This window comes from Rhinatrema bivittatum, chromosome 8 (genome assembly GCF_901001135.1).
Source record: "Rhinatrema bivittatum chromosome 8, aRhiBiv1.1, whole genome shotgun sequence".
NCBI lineage: Eukaryota > Metazoa > Chordata > Amphibia > Gymnophiona > Rhinatrematidae > Rhinatrema > Rhinatrema bivittatum.
Genome location: NC_042622.1, coordinates 195,567,957 through 195,588,153, shown reverse-complemented (window position 1 = coordinate 195,588,153; position 20,197 = coordinate 195,567,957). Strand labels below are relative to the sequence as shown.

The 20,197-nt window shown below is 45.9% G+C and overlaps 1 protein-coding gene across 1 annotated transcript in view; it reads right to left on the bottom strand.

The window, feature by feature from the left end:
* Window positions 1–20,197, bottom strand: part of LOC115097000 (solute carrier family 13 member 5-like) — a 162,122-nt gene that overhangs the window by 111,832 nt on the left and 30,093 nt on the right. The window contains exon 4 of the mRNA XM_029612376.1: window positions 17,717–17,853. Within this exon, the coding sequence (XP_029468236.1) occupies window positions 17,717–17,853 (137 nt within the window). The remainder of the gene's footprint in view (window positions 1–17,716; window positions 17,854–20,197) is intronic.

Genomic DNA, 20,197 nt, shown 5'->3' with positions numbered 1-20,197 from the left:
TGAAATACTTTTCGGCCTAGATTATCAAGGCATCTATTATCCTTCCCTGGTGGTGTTGAAGAGTGTGTTTTAACTTTTTTTGCTTTCTTCTGCGCTGACTCAACTACCACTGACTGGTGAGGTAGCTGAGCCTTTTGGAAACCTGGGATTGGTTGAACCAGGTATGTTGCATCTGATCTTTTGTTTACCGATGAAACGGAGCCAGGATGTTCCCATAATCTGTACATGAGTTCCTGGAGTACCTCATGCACTGGCATAGCCAAGATTTTCTTTGGCGGATCTACAAATTGTAGAACTTCAAGTGTCTTTTGTCTGGAATCTATCTCCGATTGCAGCTGGAATGGGATAGTGTCCGCCATATCCTTCACAAAGTTGGAGAATGACAAATCCTCTGGAGGAGATTTTCTACGGTCTTCTGGAGGTGAAGGTTCCGAAAGCATCTCCTCATCTGTAGAGACATCTGTATCTGTGTCTGACCAGGTGTCTCTGGGGTGACCTGTAGGCTGTGGCCTGGAAGGCATCGATGGTAAAGACTTTGGAATCGATGGAAACATCGGAGACTGTGGAGGCAGAGGTCTTGGAATCCCCGAAGGCCCGGCATGGGTTCTGGCGTGGTATTTTTATCAATGTCTTGAGGTTTTGTAGGAAGAGCATCGATTAAAGTATTTAATTTATCCATCAGAGGTCCGAATATGGAAACATCTGGGTTCGGCATCTGTGGATTCATCGAAGGAACCGATGCTGGAATCGAAACCGGCACCAATGGCATCGGTGGCTGGATCGACTGCGACATAGGTATCGAGATGGGTAGCAGATCCGACGGTGCCGGAACTGGCATCGATGGAAGCGCCGGTGTCGATGGCGCTGGTCTCGGCATCGTGTCGAGGAGCGCGTCTCGGACCGCATGACGGATGTATCCGTCAAGTTCCGCCCGTATAGCTGATAGAATCAGAGCAGCTATGGGGGGAGGCGGTGATGGTGATGCCGGTACCTCTACTGGTTCCTGGGGAGGTACGGTTCCCTGCACCGATGCCGATGGGGATCGCCCTGGAATTGAAGGCCTCGGAGACGCCACATCCAACCGAGGTTTCTTAGAGGACGTAGCCGATTCCATCGATGGTGTTGCAGGAACCGGATCGATGGTTGATCCGTGCGGCCTTCGGAGAAGATGGCGATGCTTTTCCTTCGATATTTCACTGCCCGACGTCGATGCCTTCGAAGATGGCGAGGGGGAGGGAACGGAAGCATCTCCAGCCTCACCTGGGACTCGTTTTTTGAGAACGACCTTGCGAATCAACCCGGCCGGAGACGATTGCGCGGACGTCGATGCTGAAGGGGGCAACTGGATTTGAAAAAGTTGCTCCATCTTCTCCATCCGGAGTCGACGTCCCTTCGATGTCATCTCGGCGCACAGTGGGCAGGACTTGACATCGTGGTTACTGCCGAGGCAGAGCACACACTCCTGGTGTGGGTCCGTTATGGACATAGTTCTAGTACAATTTGGGCATTTTTTGAAGCCCGAAGCCATTTTAGTCGGACAGCCGTCGAGGACTCTGGCGCGAAAAAACCGGTACGGAACTGACGAAAATTGAAGAAAAAACTTACCGCGATGGTTTTTAAAAGGGAAACCCTTGCAGACAGAAGTTTTTCTTACAATTTTTTAAAGACTTTTTAAGACTTTTTGAGTGTGGAGAAAATCACCACAGGACTCCAATTTAACCGCGAGGCTAACAGCTCCGCGGAAAAAAGAAGACTGAAGGGAGACCCCTGTGGCAGGGAATATCATGGCATGCTGGGCATGCTCAGTGGGCACTCTGGCTGCCAGTCAAAAGTTTATGAAACTTTGACAGAAGTTTTTCCGTATAGGGCTCCATTACCGATGTCACCCATATGTGAGGACTAGCATCCTGCTTGTCCTGGGATAATAGATGTTCCCAAGGACAGCAGGATGTTAGTCCTCAAACATGGGTAACATCATCAGATGGAGCCAAATGTGGAAATGCCCTATACCAAACGTCCACGTGGGGTCCTTCTTCAATCTCGTAACACAGAATTACGATGAAAAATGAAAATAGGAGAAACACAATGGTTGGCGGGTTCTGTGAGGATTAACAGCCTACTGTCCTTGGAGAACACCTGTTACAGGTAAGCAACTCTGCTTTCTCCAGGGGCAAGCAGGATGGTAATCCTCACACATGGGTGATTCCCTAGGTACAGGCTGCTCCCCAACACAAAGGGGACTAACAGACACCTAATCAGGTGCCAATGGGCACAACAATATTGTGCTGGTGGTAACAGAGGGGGAGACAACCTGAAACCAAACAACAGGTACTAGGTTGGAAGAGTTGGGTTCTATACCTCAAAAGGTTCCTGAGGACAGACTGGCCGAACCTACTTTCGCATTAGCCATCCCTATCCAGACAGTAATGGAATGTGAATATGTGGAGAGAACTCCATGTCACAACTTTACAGATCTCCACAGGAACTGTTCACAAGTGAGCCATCGATGCTGCCTTGGCTCTGACAGAATGAGCCTTGACATGATCCTCAAGATGCAGTCCTGCCTGGGCATAACAGGAGGAGATGCAATCTGTTAGCCAACTGGACAGTGTCTGTCTGGCAACGGCAATGCCCAACCTATTCTTATCAAAAGAAATAAAAAGTTGGGTGGACTGTCTAAGGGCTTCTGTCTGCTCCAGATAGAAGGCTAAGGCTCGCTTGCAGTCCAAACTGTGCAGTGCTCATTTGCCTTGGTGCGAATGGGGCCTGGGAAAGAATATTGGTAGGACGACTGACTACTTAAGATGGAAATTCTTCTCCACCTTAGGCAGGAACTTAGGGTGCGTATGCAAGACCACCATGACATGACAGAATTTTGTATAAGGGGAAATGACGTCATCCGAGGAGATTGTGGCTTAAGTCAGTGGCTTCCTCCTCGACTTAACTATTTTTAGCTACCAGAGCACTCCAAACTCTCTACCACATGCGTATGAATTGCGCAAAAGCTACAAGATGTCGACAAATAGAAAACAACCCGATCTGAAACATTTTTCTTTCTCTAACCCGGGAGGAAGTGCAAGTGATCTGTCTCGAGGAGGTGGCGGAAGATAGCCGTAAGGACAGGGCTGCGAGTTGGTTCACAGAAGTGCGGCAAGATATGGCCAGCATTAAGACCAAATTTGGAGCTGTGGTTGCTGAGCTGTGGGAAAAAGTAGCGGAACTGGGACAACGAGTGGAGGATGCAGAGTCCCGCCTTGATGGCCAGGCTATGGAGGTGCTCAGTTGCAAGGAAGTGCTGGAAGAGCTTACTAAATCTTCTGGGGATCTGGAGGAGAAACTAGAAGATTTAGAAAACAGGTCCTTCAGAGCGAATCTTCGCTTTTGTGGTATCCAGGAAGCGGCCGAATTCAGAGACTGTTTTCAGGTTGTCTGTAATGTTTGCACTTCAATTCTGGAAGCTGAAGGCCCGCTAGAAAATGAGTCCACAATCAAGCTGCATAGGGCCCACCGATCACTTGGTGCACAGCATGGAAATTTGCCATGCAATATTATTGCATGCTTCCATGATTTTTCAGTTAAGGAAAAGATTGCCCAGTTGGCTAGGAAGCATGGGCCAATTCAATGGAAAGAACAGATGGTTGAAGTTTTTCAAGATCTGTTTCCTATAACCATCAGGAAGCGCCGGGAATTCAAACACAAAATTTCTGTCCAGAAAAGGGAGGCTGTGAGCTACCGCTGCCTTTTTCCTTTTGGATTATTTTTCATGATCCCGGGCAAAACAGCAAGAGTAAAGTCGGTGGCAGCAGCAGCTATGTTTTTGCGTGACGTAGGAGTAGTAGTTCCTATGTCTGAAGATCAGTCAGCGGATCAGATTCTGTGGAACAGGAGGACTGAACAACCACAGTGGCAGAAGAATCCAAGATCTGGCAAAAGATCACGAAAACAGCCAAGGAGTCCCTCGTCTCCTGGAATGGCGAGTGGCTGATCCGGTTCAGGACTTTATGTTGGTGGTTCTGTAGTTAACTTCTGGTCTCCATTTTGTGCTTCTATCAGGTTCTCCTGGGGTGATTCACTTCTTGATGGAAGCATATAGCTCTATAGTAGGGGATGTCATATCATTTTATGTTCTCTTGCCAGTAGAGATTCATGAGGAATTTCAGGTTGGGTGGGGGTTTATGACTTGAGGCCTCATCTTTCCCTGGGGCGCATTCGCCACTTTAGGTTGTGGCGTTTTCTGTGTAGGTTTTGGGGAGAGGGAGAGGAAGGGACAGAGAATATGAAAGGGTAGTGTGGGAGGGGTAGACAGGTGTGGATGGGTGTATCATTTAGTAGATTACGATTGCAAGCAGACAAGAAAAAATTTAAGGCAGAGCTAAAAACATGGCTTTTTAAATGCGCGTATACAGAACATCAGTAACAGGCACACACAGGCTTAACCCTTCTTTCCTTTCTTTTAAGATGCTTCTTTTAGTTTATATTATCAGATAGTAATACTGAATGTTTTAAATGCTCTTAGTATCTGCTTTTAGGAAGTGTTATGTATTATGTTTTAGAGTCTTAATTTTAATCTCAACAGCCAAACTACAAAATTTTTGTATTACTTTTTAATTATTTTAGCTGTTAATTCTTTTATCGTATTATTGTATTTCTCTATTCTAATTGATTGTAAACCGATGTGAAGGCCTTGCCGATGTGACAGTATAGAAAAATAATAAAACCATAAACCATAGACGTATGCCAGTTGGTGGGGTACGAAAATCCAGGGATGTTTGTTTTACTGAGTGTGAGGCTGGGGGTAGGGTATTTTTCTAATGGTGCATTTAAAAATAATGACATTGAATGTTAAAGGTTTGAATTCTCCTCAAAAGAGAAAGCTCCTGGTGTGGGAAGCCGAGACCCTGAAAGCCAATGTGATTTTTTGCCAGGAGACTCATCTCAGAGCTCGGCATGAGCAGTTAATGAGCACGAGAAAATGTACTACTCAATACTTCACACTTGCTACGAAGGATAATAAATATGGAGGTGTGGGGATTCTGTTTTCCAAACTGGTAGTGGATGTGAAGGCAGTGGCTAGACACACCAGTGGGAGGTTTTTGATTTTAGAAGCTAATATTTTGGGGGAGAGCTTCTCCTTTGTTAATATATATGCCCTGAATGTTTCTCAAGGGGACGTCTTCTCTTCCCTAATATTCTCTCAGGGTGGGTTAAAGGTCTTCTTCTAGTCGGTGGAGACTTCAATTTAACTAAGTACCCATTTCTAAATCATTCTGGAGGGGTACGTGGGACATCTAAGTCCCAGAGGAGCAAGCTAAAAGCCCTGATTTCAGATTGGGGCTTGATAGACATTTGGCAGCTGTGGAATCCCACAGAGAAGGACTTCTCCTATTCTAAAGCACATTCCACCTAGTCTAGAATAGATTTTTTTTTGCTGGATAGGTTTCTGGTGGGACGAACACTAGGCACAGGTATGGACTCCATAACTTGGTCCGATCATGCACCAGTTTGGGTGGAGTTGAAGGCGGGTAGAGATAGGGTTGGGACAAAGTATTGGAGACCGAATGAGGACTTGTTGTCGGATAAATCTTTCGTTACCAAATTAATGTCTGATATTCAGGAATATCCTGACATTAACAAAAACGGTGAGGTCACACCTACAATAGTCTGGGAATGTTTGAAATCTGTGCTGCGAGGTAAATTTATTTCTCGGGCTTCACATCTGAAGAAAGAAAGGGACAGATTGCGGTTAGAGTTGTTGCAAAAAATATCCAAGCTAGAACTCCATCATAAAAGGTAGCCAGAGAAGTCGGTTTTGGCCCTACTGGAGGCAGTGAAGCAGGAGCCTCGAAAGTTAGACCCAGCTGAGATAGCGATGCATATGAACAGAGTCAACAAACATATTTTGAATTTGATGACAAGGCAGGGAGGCTTTAGGAAAGGAGATTAAAGGCCCAGGCTATGGAAAATCAAATTCTGAAAATAAATACTAAGGACTATAGATATATATATGATAGCAGCAACCTGATATCCGAAAGCTTTGTTCAATTTTATGCAGCAGATCAGAATATCAGGGACATTGATATTGATACCTATGTTAAAGATGTCCCTCTCCCTGAGCTTGATGAGTCAGCTAGGGATCTACTGAATACAAAAATTGAGATCAAAAAGGTGTTTATTATGATCTCCGACCTCAAGTCTAGCAAAGCATCTGGGCTCGATGGGCTACCTTCCAAATTTTATATAACTTTTCACATGGTTATTCTGGATTTCTTAGTTGAAATGTTCAATTTCTTGAGGGAAAAGGGGGAGTTGGCTCAGGGTGCGAAGATGGCAGGCATCAAGGTTTTAGCAAAGGGCAAATGGGAGGGATCCCACCCTTTCTGGGTCATAAAGGCCCATTTCCTTAATCAATTTAGATCTTAAGATTCTGGCAAATGTTTTGGCCCTCTGGTTGGGTAAAGTGGCCCCCTACTTAATCCATGGCGATCAATCTAGATTTGTACCTGGAAGGTTAGCTGCTGAAAATATCCAAAGGGTTGTAAATGTAATGAGCTAGATGGCAGAATATCCCTTCTGTACTGCTGGCAATAGATGCCAAAAAGGTATTTAATAGAGTACACTGGCCAGTGGCCATTCTTGTTTCAGGTGTTACAAAGAATGGGTCTGGAAGAGTATTTTACAAATTGGGTCCAAGCTTTGTATCATTGTCCACAGGCTACTATCTGGATTAATGGAGGATACTCTGAGCTGTTTTCAGTACAAAGAGGTAAGCAGCAGGGCTGCCCCATCCCCTCTCTCATTTGAACTCTCTTTGGAGCCACTAGCTGTTAAAATTTGGTCAAACCCATCTGTTAGGGGAATTTCAGTTGGGTTGCATAACTTTAAACTGATATTGTTTGCAGATGACTTATTATTCACATTGTCTGAACCTCATATCTCTTTAATGAGTTCCTTAGAAGAATTAAGGGGGTTTGGAAATGTCTAGGGATTTAAGGCTAATGAAGACAAATTCGAGATCTTGAACATCAACCTTCACTTGGAAGGAGTTCAGAACATGTGGGCCTGTTTATCTTTTCGTTGGGCCAAGGAGAGTGTAAAGCATCTCAGAGTACGCCTTTGCCCGAATGACGCTCTTCTCTTTGACATAAATTATAAGACCCTAGTGTCCGAAATATTTAGCGACCTGGTTAGGTGGGTCAGACTGGGTTTATCATGGTTAGGTAGGATACACACTATAAAGATGAACGTATCTCCCAGGTTCTGTTATCTATTTCAGACCTTGCCCATATAAGTGCCAAATATAATATTACGGAGCTGGGAGAGGAGATTCTTTGGTTTCATTTAGAGGAAAAGTCCACCTAGGGTGTCTAAGACTGTTCATTGCCAATCTAAGCCCCGGGAGGGTTGAATGTCCCAAAGCTGGGTTATTATTATTCTTCCACTCAATTGTGGGCAGTATTGGATAAGTTCTTGGAGGAGAATGTCAGGAAGTATTTCTTCACGGAGAGGGTGGTAGATGCCTGGAATGCCCTTCCGGAGGAAGTGGTGAAGACCAGAACTGTGAAGGACTTCAAAGGGGCGTGGGATAAACATTGTGGATCCATAAAGTCAAGAGGCCGTCAATGAACAGTGGGTAGCTCACCAGAATGACGGCTACTGCCTGGAGATAATACCCTTATTCAATAAACATACACATGGTTACTGTGACTCCAACATCGCTCTAAGCTTCAACAGCAAGAGGAAATGTGGAAAAAAGGATTTGCACTCACAAAGCGGGCAGTAGCTGGCTTGTTACGGCGGTTACTACCCCAAACCAAATAAGCCTGATACTTCACTTTCAATGCATATCCAGCATAGCTCTCTGCTTCAATGGCAGGAGAGAAGAAAAACTGATACTTCACGCATAACCAGCATAGCTCTCTGCTTCAACGGCAGAGGAGAAGAAAAACTGATACTTCATGCATATCCAGCATAGCTCTCTGCTTCAACGGCAGGAGAGAAGAAAAACTGATACTTCATGCATATCCAGCATAGCTCTCTGCTTCAACGGCAGGAGAGAAGAAAAACTGATACTTCATGCATATCCAGCATAGCTCTCTGCTTCAACGGCAGGGGAGAAGAAAACCAACCAATAAGGGCTGAATAACATAATCTGGGTAAAACAAATAAGCATGGGTGTAGCTTGCTTATTGCGGCGGTTACTACCCCTACTACCCCTAACTAATCAAGCTTGATATTTCACTTGGATACAGCTCCATCACTGCTCTCTACATTAACGGTGGGGGTGGAAGGGAAATAGAACCAAAGAGCTAAGAGAAACAGAGCTTACTGGGCAGACTGGATGGGCCGTTTGGTCTTCTTCTGCCGTCATTTCTATGTTTCTATGAGAAGTCCATTACCTGCTATTAAGTAAGTTGAGTTAGCTTTTGGGTACTTGCCAGGTTCTTATGGCATGGATTGGCCACTGTTTGAAACAGATTGCTGGGCTTGATGGACCCTTGGTATGACCCAGTATGGCATGTTCTTATGTTCTTATTATAAGCAAAAGTTGGATTCCTCAGCCAGTCTTTACTCCAGAGTAACCATGGCCGTCTGGCATAAATTCAGGAAGCGGCTAGTTGGGGATAGGAATTACTGGTCTAGGACTTCATTTCTTCAACATAATGTCTTCCCTCCGGATAACCTCTCAGAGGTGGTGGGGCATTGGAGAAAACTGGGATGGGATGGGAATACCATATTAGCTTTTGACATGTTGTGCGAGCAATATTCACTTTGGAACAGCGATTGGTTTTTCCATATCCAGGTAGTTTCCTTTATCTGTTCACGGAAAGTATTCAGGGACTTAAAGCAACCTAAATCTCTTATTTGAGAGCTATTGTGATAGAGTGGATGGGTTCACTAAGGCCATATCGAAAATCTACATCATTCTGATTGAGTCCTCGAGATTAAACCTAAGCACATAGCTGCCTGGGTGAAAGATCTCAGGGAAACCATAGATGAGGATGATTGGGATTTTTGTTTCCACTTGATAAGGAAGGGCTCTGTATCTTCTTATATCCTGAAAAACAGTTATAAACTTCTTTACAAGTGGTATCTCACTCCAGTGAAACTACATGGGATGTATTCCGCTGTTTCTGATCGCTGTTGGTGGAATTGCGGCTTGAAGGGTGATTTTTTCCATATTTGGTGGCTATGTCCTGCTATTGGGAGGCTGTGCTGAGGCTAATTTGTGAGATTACAGGCGTCACAGTACAGAAAGATCCCAAGCTGTTTCTGATCACCTTGGAAGTAGGGAACTGGGGGATTTGTGGAAATTGATTTTAAATGTAGTAGTGGTGGCCAGATGTGAACTTGCTGCGTGGTGGCGCCAGACGGCAGTTCCCTCTATGGAGCATGTGTGTGCACGTCTAGCTAGGCTATTCCTGATGGGGAAGTTAAAAGATATATTACATTGAGAGAATATGGGCATCTTACTTGGCATGGGTTGACCTAAAGACAGTGGATGTCACATAGTCAGGGGGACGTGGAGAAATGGCTTGGCTTTCTATCACCTTATGTTTCTCATTCACACCTGTGTGAGATGTTTCGGGGTGGGGGATGGGGAAATGATAGTTGAGGGTATCGGAATTGGAGGGGATGCTGGGGAGGATACTCTTATTTGATAATTTGAGGTCTTTTATGTTTATAAATGATGGTTTGAGTTCTTGTGAATAACACTCTACACACTATTGGTCTTGCTTATAAAGGCTTTACTGTGACAATATGCTCTCTCGCTTGACTGTGCTCAGATTCTGAGTATTTTGTTCTTGGTTGTGTTCTTCACTAAATTTAATTTAAAGGCTTCACAATAAAATTTAAATTGAAAAAAAAACATTTTTTGTATAAGGTGGATAAGTTACTAAGGCCTGGATCTTGCTGAACCTGCCCGCTGAAGTGACTGCCACCAAAAATATGACCTTCCAGCTCAGGTATTCAGGTCACAGGTGCACAGTGGCTCAAAAGCAGCTTTCAGCAGTTGAACTAAAACCACGCTGAGGTCCCAAGACACAGCAGGATGCTTTATGGGAGGCTTCAATTGAAGCAGACCCCCACAGAAAACATACAACTATAGGTTGTACAGAGATTGGCGTACCATCTACACCATGGTGGTAAGTGCCAAACGCACTAAGATGGACCCTAATGGAGGCAGTTTTTAAGCCAGCCTCCGATAGGTGTAGAAGGTAATCAAACAGTTTTTGTGTAGGGCAGGAGAACGCATCTAGGGTCTTCTGCTCACACCACAAGGAAAACCTCCTATACTTCATTCCGTAGGAACTTTCTACTGGAAGGCTTTTAGAAGCCACCAGGACCAGAGACACATCTTCTGAAAGATCGGGTGGCTGCAGAATTAAACTCTCAACATCCAGGCTGTGAGCACCAGGGCCTGGAGGTTGGGATGTTGCATCCTGCCCTGATCTTGCATGATGAGATCTGGGAAGTCCCCAGACTGATCAGTCTCCAGATGGCCAACTCCCAAAGGAGTGGAAACCAGACCTGCTTTGGCCAATGAGGGGCTATGAGAGTCATAGTCCCTCTGTCCTTGCAAAGCTTCAAGAGAGTCTTTGCCACTAAGGGAATCAGATGGGCGAGGGCATCTGAGGCTGGTTTGCCATCTGCCTATGCAAGAAGCAGAACTGAGGTGCCTTCCTGTTGCATGGGGATGCGAACAAATCTACGTCTGGGCTCCCCCAGAGACAGAATATCCAATTTGCAACCTCCTGGCCCAGGGAATCGTGGGGTCTGAATGCTCAACTCAGTTTGTCTGCTACCACATTCTCTGTCCTGGCCAGGTACATGGCCCTGAGCACCATCCTGTGGGACAGGGCCCACAACCAGATCTGGACTGCTTCCTGACACAGGAAGTTCAATCCTGTGCCTCCCTGCTTGTTGACATACCACATTGCTACTTGGTTGTTGGTCTGGATCAGGACAACTTTGCTGTGATCTCTGAAAGCCATAGCGCGTACCTGATTGTCCAGAGCACCAGGAAGTTGAATTGACATGAACATTCTTGAGTGGACCTTAAGCCTTGGGTGCCAAGCCCATCCACATGAGCTCCCCAGCCCAGAGTAGATGCATCCATGGTTAAAATAAATTGATTGGGAAAATTCCAAAAGGAGATTCCCTGTTCTAGATTGGAGAGTTCCTGCCACCAGGACAAGGAGTCCTGGAAGGACGGGGTAACTTAGATGTGATCTTGAAGGCTTTGTGTGGCTTGCCTCAGGGTCCACTGGGCTCTGCACATGTATAATCATGCCAAGGATGTAAAGTGGATGGTTGTGGTCATGTGGCCCAACAACCTCAACATATACCAAGCAAATACCTGAGGGCTCTGTTGAACGTCTGCCACAATGGCCGCTACTGAGACAGCCCTCTGGCATGGCAAAACTGCCTTGTCCTGAGCTGTGTCTAGCAGAGCTCTGATGAAGTCCAATTGAGGTGACGGACTGAGATGGTACTTTTGGTAGTTGAGAATGAACCCTAATGACTTCAACATCCAAATGGCCAAGTGCATGGACATGGCTGCCCCTGCCTAAGATGTGCTCTTGACATCTTAGGGAAAAACATGCACTTCCAGTCTGTGAAGGTGCACTGCTAACATGGCCAGGCATTTTGTGAATACCCAGGGAGCAGATGTGAGCCTGAAAGGTAACACCTTCCAGTATTAGAAGTGTTATTTTCCCCATCACGAATCCGAGATACTTCCTATGACCTGGGAAGATCTTGATATGATCTATGCATCCTTTAGGTCGCGGGAGCATAGCCAGTCCCTTTTCTGCAAAAGAGAGATCAAGCTGGCCGGGGAAACCATCTTAAACATTTTTGGGGTTTTTTTTAGAAATTTCTTCAAGGTCCTCAGGTCTAGGATGGGTCGAGGTCCTCATGTTCTCTTCAGAATCAGGAAGTACCTGGAGTAAAATCCCCGTCTTCTTTGCTATGATGGAAAGGGCTCGACCACTCTGGTTGTTAAGAGGGAGGAGAACTCCATTAGCAATACTTCCTGATACACCACTGGCCCCCAATACAGGCAAGGAAGGCAATTTGGTGGGACGCCCAATAGATTTAATTGGTGCCCCTGATGGATGATGGACAGAAAGCACTGGTTTGAGGTTACACTGGGTCATTGGTTTGCGAAGAACTGCAGCCTGCCCTCAACCATCGGCTCAGGTAAAGGTGACTGGCTGATACTCCCTGTGGCCCAGTCAAAATCCCATCCCTGGGTTTGTCTGAGAAGCCAGCTGGGGCTTGGGAGCTCTCTGCTACCTGGGATGGCTGCAAGAGCTCCCATGATGAGGACAGGAACAAGGAGGCGGAGGATACTTTCTTTGGCGAAATAAGGACTTCTTTGGCCCCTGCCTCGATGGCCTCCTAGAAGAGGAGGATGGGTACGGAGCGCCTGCGGAAATTGTTGGAGGGTCTTAAGAGGGTCCTAAAGTTGGACCACAGCATCCCTCAATCTATTTCCAAAGTGATTCTTTCCTATACACAGCATGTCAACAATTCATTCTTATACCTCCAGTTGGAGAACCAAGGCCCACAGCCATTCCACTCCCGGTTCTTGCTGAAGACTCTTGATGCCATCTCAAAATCATCATAAGCTGCACAGCCCTTGTGTTTTCCACAATCCAAACCCTTGTGCACCAGCGACATGAGGGTGTCTTGCTGCTGTTGAGGCAGCTGCTCAGCCACTTCCAACACCTGCTTCCAGATATTGTGAATATTGGCTCATGTAGAGTTGGAAGGCAACGATGTGGGCAATAAGCATGGCACCTTGGAACACCTTTCTCCCAAGATCGTCCATCGCTCTGTGGTCCTTCCCCAGGGGCACCGAAGAGTGAGTCTGAGAGTCCTGGCCCTCTTAAGGGCAGATTCGACCACCACCAACTGGTGGAGCAGCTGACACTTTTCGAATCTGACAGCCTTCTGGACAAGGTAAACCCCATCCGCCTTCTTATTGACAGGAGACACTGAGGGGTGTTCCCAAATCCACAGCAGCAACACCAAAAGGATCTCGTCTACCAGGACAGCCACGATCTCCTTAGGAGCCTCCACGAATTGAAAGATCTCAAGCATTTTATGCCAGGCATTGTCCTCTGTCAACAGCTGGAACGGGATGGCCTCCACCATCACCTTCACAAAATCTGCGAAGGTTAAGTGCTCAGGCAGAGACTTCCTTCGCTCCTCTGGAGGAGAAGGGTCTGAAGGAAGACCATCCAATTCCTTGGAGGAAAACTCTGTCTGATGATCCCCTAGGGGTCATAAAGACCCTCATCCTCACTGTATGTCACAGGGGATGGGGCTCTAGATACTTGGCCAACATTCAGAGGTGCGGCCAACATCCAGAGGTGCAGGTACCGATGGAACTGGATGGGGGTGCTACAGACCTTGGCAATTCCACCAGCCTCGATGGAGCTTCCTCCTCCTCGGAACTGGCGATGAACACCATATAGGTTGGAGGAGGCCCTAGTGCCCTGCTGGGCACCAGTGCCAGCCGAGGAACCAGTGCCAGCTGGGTCAGTAAGGCACTGATGAAACATTGAGCTTCTCCAGAAGGGATACAAGAATGGGCAATACCGGCTCCAGTTCCATCAGTGCACAGGACCATGGCCCTGCAGTACCCATTCCACCGCCAGCTGGATTTGATGCTCCAGCTCCTCCTCAAATGTTGCCAATGCTAACACCCACCGGGAGGAATGAGGGATGGCCAGATCTTCCTCGGACCCTCGAGGGAGATCGGCAACTGGCACCAGGACTGGTGGAAACTGTCATGGATCCTGGACATCGATGGAAGACTGGCGCTCCTCACCACGAGGTTGCTTTGGGAGCATCGCAGCAAAAGTGACCTCATGCCCAGCACCGTGCATTGAAGGGGACCAGTGCCGATGCTTATTAGTCTTCCCACGATGCTTGGCCTGGTCTTTCCCCAGTGCCAAGGTTGAAGATGTTGAACCTGGCATTCTCGATCCGGAGGAGATAGACAGTGGTTAGTTTCCAGCATCCCTATTCACCAATAACCTTGATAGAACTGACGGTCCTGCCAACATCGATGGTGAAGTGTCCATTGGTGTGGTTCCGAGGTCCTTAGATGCCAATGTCACCGATGCTGATAATCAATGGGTCGGACTTCTTCGACCCGAAGAGGTGCTCCATCTTGCCAAGCCGAAGCAGACATCCCTTCGGGGTTATCTGGTTGCACAAGTGGCAACCCTGGATATCTTGCAATGCCCCCAGGTAGAGAATGCAGACTTCATGAGGATCAGTGATCGACATGGTCTGGGGGCATAGGCAAAAACTGGACATGGTCATGACGGAGCTAAACAAAGGGGCAGAAGGACAGAACAGACACAGAGGCATTGATGGCCAGCGGGTCCCGAGGCACCACCGCCACAGAGAAATCAATTGTGAAAGGAAACTTACCCAAAGACATTGAAAACCCTGAATGAGGACAGTAAGGGAAGGCCCCAAGAGGGACCCAGTGACGGAACAGATAAAAAAAATCATGAAAATGCAAAAAAGAAATTTTCCACTAGGCCAAAAAGTCAAATGTTTTAAGAGCTCAATCAACCGTGAGGCTCACAGCTCCACAGAAAAAAGACTGAAGAAGGACCCTGCATGGATACATGGTATAGGACATTCTGAGCATGCTCAATGTGACTAGTCAAAGTTTCTAGAAACTTTAACATAAGTTTTCCATATCAGGCTCCATCTGATGATGCCACCCATGTATTCTTGGAGAAACAAAGACACTAGTCACATAAACACAGTATAAGTGCTATATCCACCTACATCTACACCTCTGCCAGCTACTAACAAGCCTTAAACTAAAACACTATCTTTACGCCAACAATGTACAAATCCTGATCCCTATAACTGCAGCCCTTATGTTCTGGAACAACTGCCTCCAAACTATCAACCTCCTCCTCACCAGCCTTAACCTGGTACTTAACTCGCGCAAGACGGAACTCCTCCTCAAATCCCCGGAATACAGCGATAACCTTCAGCTGACCCACCCCAACACCCTAGTCATTCAAGCAAGAGATCTAGGAGTAATAATTGACAAGATTCTGAACTTAAAGAAGTTCATCAATCACACAACCAAGGACTGCTTCTATAAACTACAGGTGCTAAAAAGACTTAAACCTCTTCTGCACTTTCACGACTTCAGAACCGTCCTCCAGGCCATTCTTTTCTCCAAGATAGACTATTGCAACTCCATTCTGCTAGGTCTCCCCGCCTCCTCCATCAAACCTCTTCAGATGCTCCAAAACGCAGCCGCTAGAATCCTAACAAACACCAACAGAAGAGATCACATCTCGCCCATCCTCAGAAATCTGCACTGGCTACCAATAAGCTTTAGGATCCTACACAAATCACTCACCATTATTCATAAAACCATTCACAACCAGGTCCCCATCAACCTACAATTTCCACTCAGACTCCACACCTCTTCAAGACCTATCAGGGAAGCTTACAAAGGTTCTCTGCACACCCCTTCAACCAAATTCACCCATCTTTCAGCCACCAGAGAACGGGCCTTCTCAACTGCGGGGTCAACCATCTGGAATGCTATCCCCCGGGATCTCAGACAGGAACCCTGCCTGCTGATGTTCAGGAAAAAAATTAAGACATGGCTGTTTCAACAAGCCTTCCCCTAACTCAGGCCCGTCACAGTTATACCACAGTATATTTACTGTTGCCTTCTACTCACTGAACGCCATATCAGACACTGTCATTGAGTTGTTATAGTTACTGAGTTACCTTTCCGCTTCTAGCTTCTTCTCTCCCCAGTTCCATTACTCTTGTTTTATTGTAACTTTTTGCCTCTGCTTATATGTTAAGGTTAATGTTATAACCCCCTGTTCCTTGTAAACCAATACGATATGATCTGTATCATGAATGTCGGTATAAAAAAAGCATTAAATAAATAAATACATAAATAAATAAAATCTAGATTGGTCTATAGAATTGATATGCTTCAGCAGTACTGTACAAATGTGGCAACATTCTTATCCATGATCCCTTAGCAATAGACAATCATGCCTACTTTTCCCAACCTCAGACCAACATCTTCTGAAACCTGAGCAGAATTACAGCCAGTTGGCTACAAACTATGCCCTGGTCTACTAAAGTTTTTTTTTCCCAAAATGGGGGAAAATAAGGGTTAGTAAGTCTGGCCAATTAGGTAACTAATATGGAATCTAGGAGAGTGTTTGTTGTGAAAAAAAAGGACATAGTTTACTATTGCAGTTCAAGTAAAGTATTGCGGTCACAGTGTTAGTCAATTTGAATATGCAGAAATAAGGGTCAATGAAAAAAAAATAGAGAGTTGTGCCCCCTTTCATCAGGTCAGTGAAGACACAGCTCTTTTAAACAGTAATCTCCAAGAAAGGTCTTTGAGAACAGGACAGACATATTCCTGGCTCCTTAACACTTTGCTGTATGCAGGGATGAACAAGTAGCAGAATCTGTACAGTGTATATAGACAAATGATTCAGGAGCCCTATGAAAGGGGTAGAAAGAAGTTTTAGTTGAAATACCTTGCTCTTATGTTCTATGTCATAATAAGCTTTGGTATGGGAACTGTACCCTCCTTTGTTTTTGAGAAATCTACATTGGTTCAAGATAATTATGCTCTATGGGCCTTGGCAGGAGGTCTGCAACAGTTTTGGGAAGAATACTGAAATAAAAGCAGCATCTACTTGTAAGATGTTGGACTGTCGGATCAACAAAACAGGGAAGGAGGAGTGGGTTAGGGTTAAGGTCTCTGTCTCAGAGCTCTCACCACCCCTCTCTCATAGCTCTTGCTCTCTCACCACCTATGGCTCTCACAACTTCACTTTATTATCACCTCTCTCTCACAGCCCTCACTCTCCACCCATGTCTATCTCTCAAAACACTCACTCTCTCTCTGCCTGTCTCTCTTGATCTCTTTCCCTCTGCCCTCACTCTCACCAAGTGTCTCTTTCATTTCCTGTCTCTCTCTCTCACAACTTTCACTCTGTCTCTCTCTCTCTCTCCCAGGAGTATCTCTCTAATTTCCTGAATCTTTCTCTCACACACAGCCCTCATTCTCTCACTACCCATTTCTCTCCCTCTTTCTCACTTCCTGTCTCTGTCATAGCTCTTACCCTCTTACAGCTCGAACTCCACCATTGTCTCTCTCACACAGCCTTCATTCTCTCACTGCCTGCGTCTCTCCTACAGCTGTCAATCTCACAACCTGTCTCTCTCTGTCATAACTCTCGCTCTCTAACAGCTTTCAGTCCCTTACTGCCTGTCTCTTTCATAGTTCTTGCTCTCTAAGCCCTCACTATCTCATCATTTGTCTCTTACAGTTCTTGCTCTGTCTTCTTGGTCTCTCTCACAGCCCTCACTCTCTCCCTATCTTTCACTGTTCTTGCTCTTTCAATGTATCTATCTCTTATCACCTGTCTCTCACTGCCTTTGTCTCTTTACAGTTGTCTCTCTCTAAGAACTCTTACTCTTTCCCAGTTTTTGTCTTTTCCCACATGTGTCTCATAGCTCTTACCCTCCCCCTGTCTATGGTTCTCTCTAGTAGCAGTTTATCTCTGCTTACTCCACTGTTCTGACAAGTGGGTTTCAAGTAATCTGATCTCTATCAATGCAAGGCGGGGTGGGGGGGAGATGAAGCAGGAAAGGTGTTTTTGACATTTCTTACAGTGCAGGTTTCACTCCAACAATCAGGAGAACTCTCAGCGCAATTCGTTTATGTAATTTCCAGTGTTCCACTGCTATAGCAACAATCAGCCCACCAATAAATAGCACATTCGTGTCCGTCAAGTACTGCACAGACACCTGAAACAGACCAGGAAACAAGTCTATCAGGGAAGGACTCCTTAGAAGGAATATATAAAGCATGTAAAGCAAATAGCAGCAGAATGTGGCTTTCGAGAACAGATATGGTAACTCTAGTGCAATTTCTTTGCTCTGTACACATGCAAATGATAAAGAGCAAAGGATTCTTCCGGGCTCTATGTTGTATTCTTGAGGGTTTGGTTGGTTGACTTGCCATACACCATCGCTCAATCCACATGTTGCGAGCCCAACTTTGCAGTTAACATCTACCTTTTTTTTTTAATTTATACTTTATTAAATGTTTTCAACTTACAAGTAAGACAATCTTACTAATAGCAAATAGAAACATTCATATCATATTTCCATCTACAATTTACAGTAAACACAAAACAGGAAATCTAACATTGATATTTATGTTTCTCCCTAAAGCAACATTCTGATAGGGGGTGAATATAAGGGAGAATTTCACACAATTAATCAGTTTCGCTACAAATGAAAGAAACTGGCATAACGTGACTAACCACCATCAAACACTTTATGATCCCTACTTAGTGCTAACTAGGAGCTATAACAGTAATCATCCTAGAATGTATAAATGATTTAAGTTGTTCAGGAAAATAAAAAATATAACATTCTTTCTGTAATTTCACAATGCATTTGCATGAATATCTAAGCACAAATGAATAACCCATTGAAATTATCTGTGGTCTTAAGGTCAGAAATTCTCTTCTCTGCTGTGTAACTAGGGCAAAATCCGGGTAAATTCTTACTGAAGCCCCATAAAATGGGGTTGTCATATTCCTAAAGTAATTTTTCATTACAATTCCCATGTCCTTTTCAGAGGCAAATGTTACAAGAAGAGTTGCTCTTTCACAAAGTTCTTTTGTGGAATCTTCCAGGTACTGAGTAAGATTTTCCAACATCTCAACCTGATTTTCTGCCTGTTGTCTATCCTTAAGTGAGACTGGGAGGAAAAACAGCTTGATGATACAAGGAAGCTTAGTATCCTCAAGCTTTAAATTCGAGGAAATATTTTCTTAAGGAAATTTCCGCCGTATGTCCCACTATTTTCGGGAAGTTCAACAATCTAAGGTTGAGATGTCATGAATAATTTTCTAAGTTCTCAATCCTGAGTGAGGCACTTGTTATGTCCTTAATTATCTTAACATTACACTCATAGAGACAGATTTTGTAACCTGCGCGCGTGGGGTACATTTGTGCTCGCTACACGGCGCGCACAAATGTACACCCGATTTTATAACATACGCGCACTACCGCCCGCATGTTATAAAATCCAGGATCGGCGTGCACAAGGGGGTGCACACTTGTGCACCTTGCGCGCACTGAACCCTAAGGGAGCCCCGATGGCTTTCCCCGTTCCCTCCGAGGCCGCTCCGAAATCGACCTCGGAGGGAACTTTCCTTCCGCTCCCCCCCCCCCCACCTTCTCCTCCCTTCCCCTATCTAACCCACCCCCCAGCCCTATGTAAATCCCCCCCTACCTCTGGGAGGCATAACTTGCGCGCGCTGGCTGGCTGCCGGCGCGCCAGCTCCCGGCACAGCCACTGTGCTGGAGGCCTCGGTCCCGGTCCCGGACCCCCGCCTATGACCCTGCCCCCCTTCCTGCCCCTTTTTCAAAGCCCCGGGACATACGTGCGTCCCGGGGCTTGCTCGGCGCTCGCAGGAGCAGGTTTTTGGGGTTACGCGCATAACCCTTTGAAAATCTGCCCCATAGCTAGCCTTCATAGAGGCCTCAACCGCTTCAATCCTAGGTTCCACATCTTTAATTTTAACTTCCAAATTTTCCACTTTTGTGTTTAGAATTTCCACTTTTGCATTGAAGTCCTGAAATGAACTACTTAAACCAGCGACCAAGTCCCATAGTGCATCTAGAGTCACAATGGCTGGTTTAGGTATTACATGAAAGTGGCCAGACTCACCGACTTTCTTCTCCAGCCTTTCTTCCACCGATGCTACCGGCTTTCCCTCCTCCTTTCGTCCTTCTTTTGGAGTTGGTGTTCTCAACGATCCCTCCAGCGCTCCTTCAGGAGATAGAGGTAGCCCGGAGAATACACCTCTCTGTTCCTCTCTCGCTGATACTGCAGCCATTAATTCACCAGGCTGCCACTCGGCAGCAGCTAGGCTGTCGGTGGACAGCGTCATCAATGGGCACCAGGAATCAGGAGGGCTGAGAGTCACTTCCCCCTGCGACGCTGAGGCTCCCTCCTCAGACGCCGAAGCGGGGGCATTCACCTCCTTTCCAGTTGTCAGTCCAGGTGAGTAAGATGTTATTAGTCGCTGTCCAGATATCGGGTCCGGTCAGAGGGTATACCCGAATTTTACCC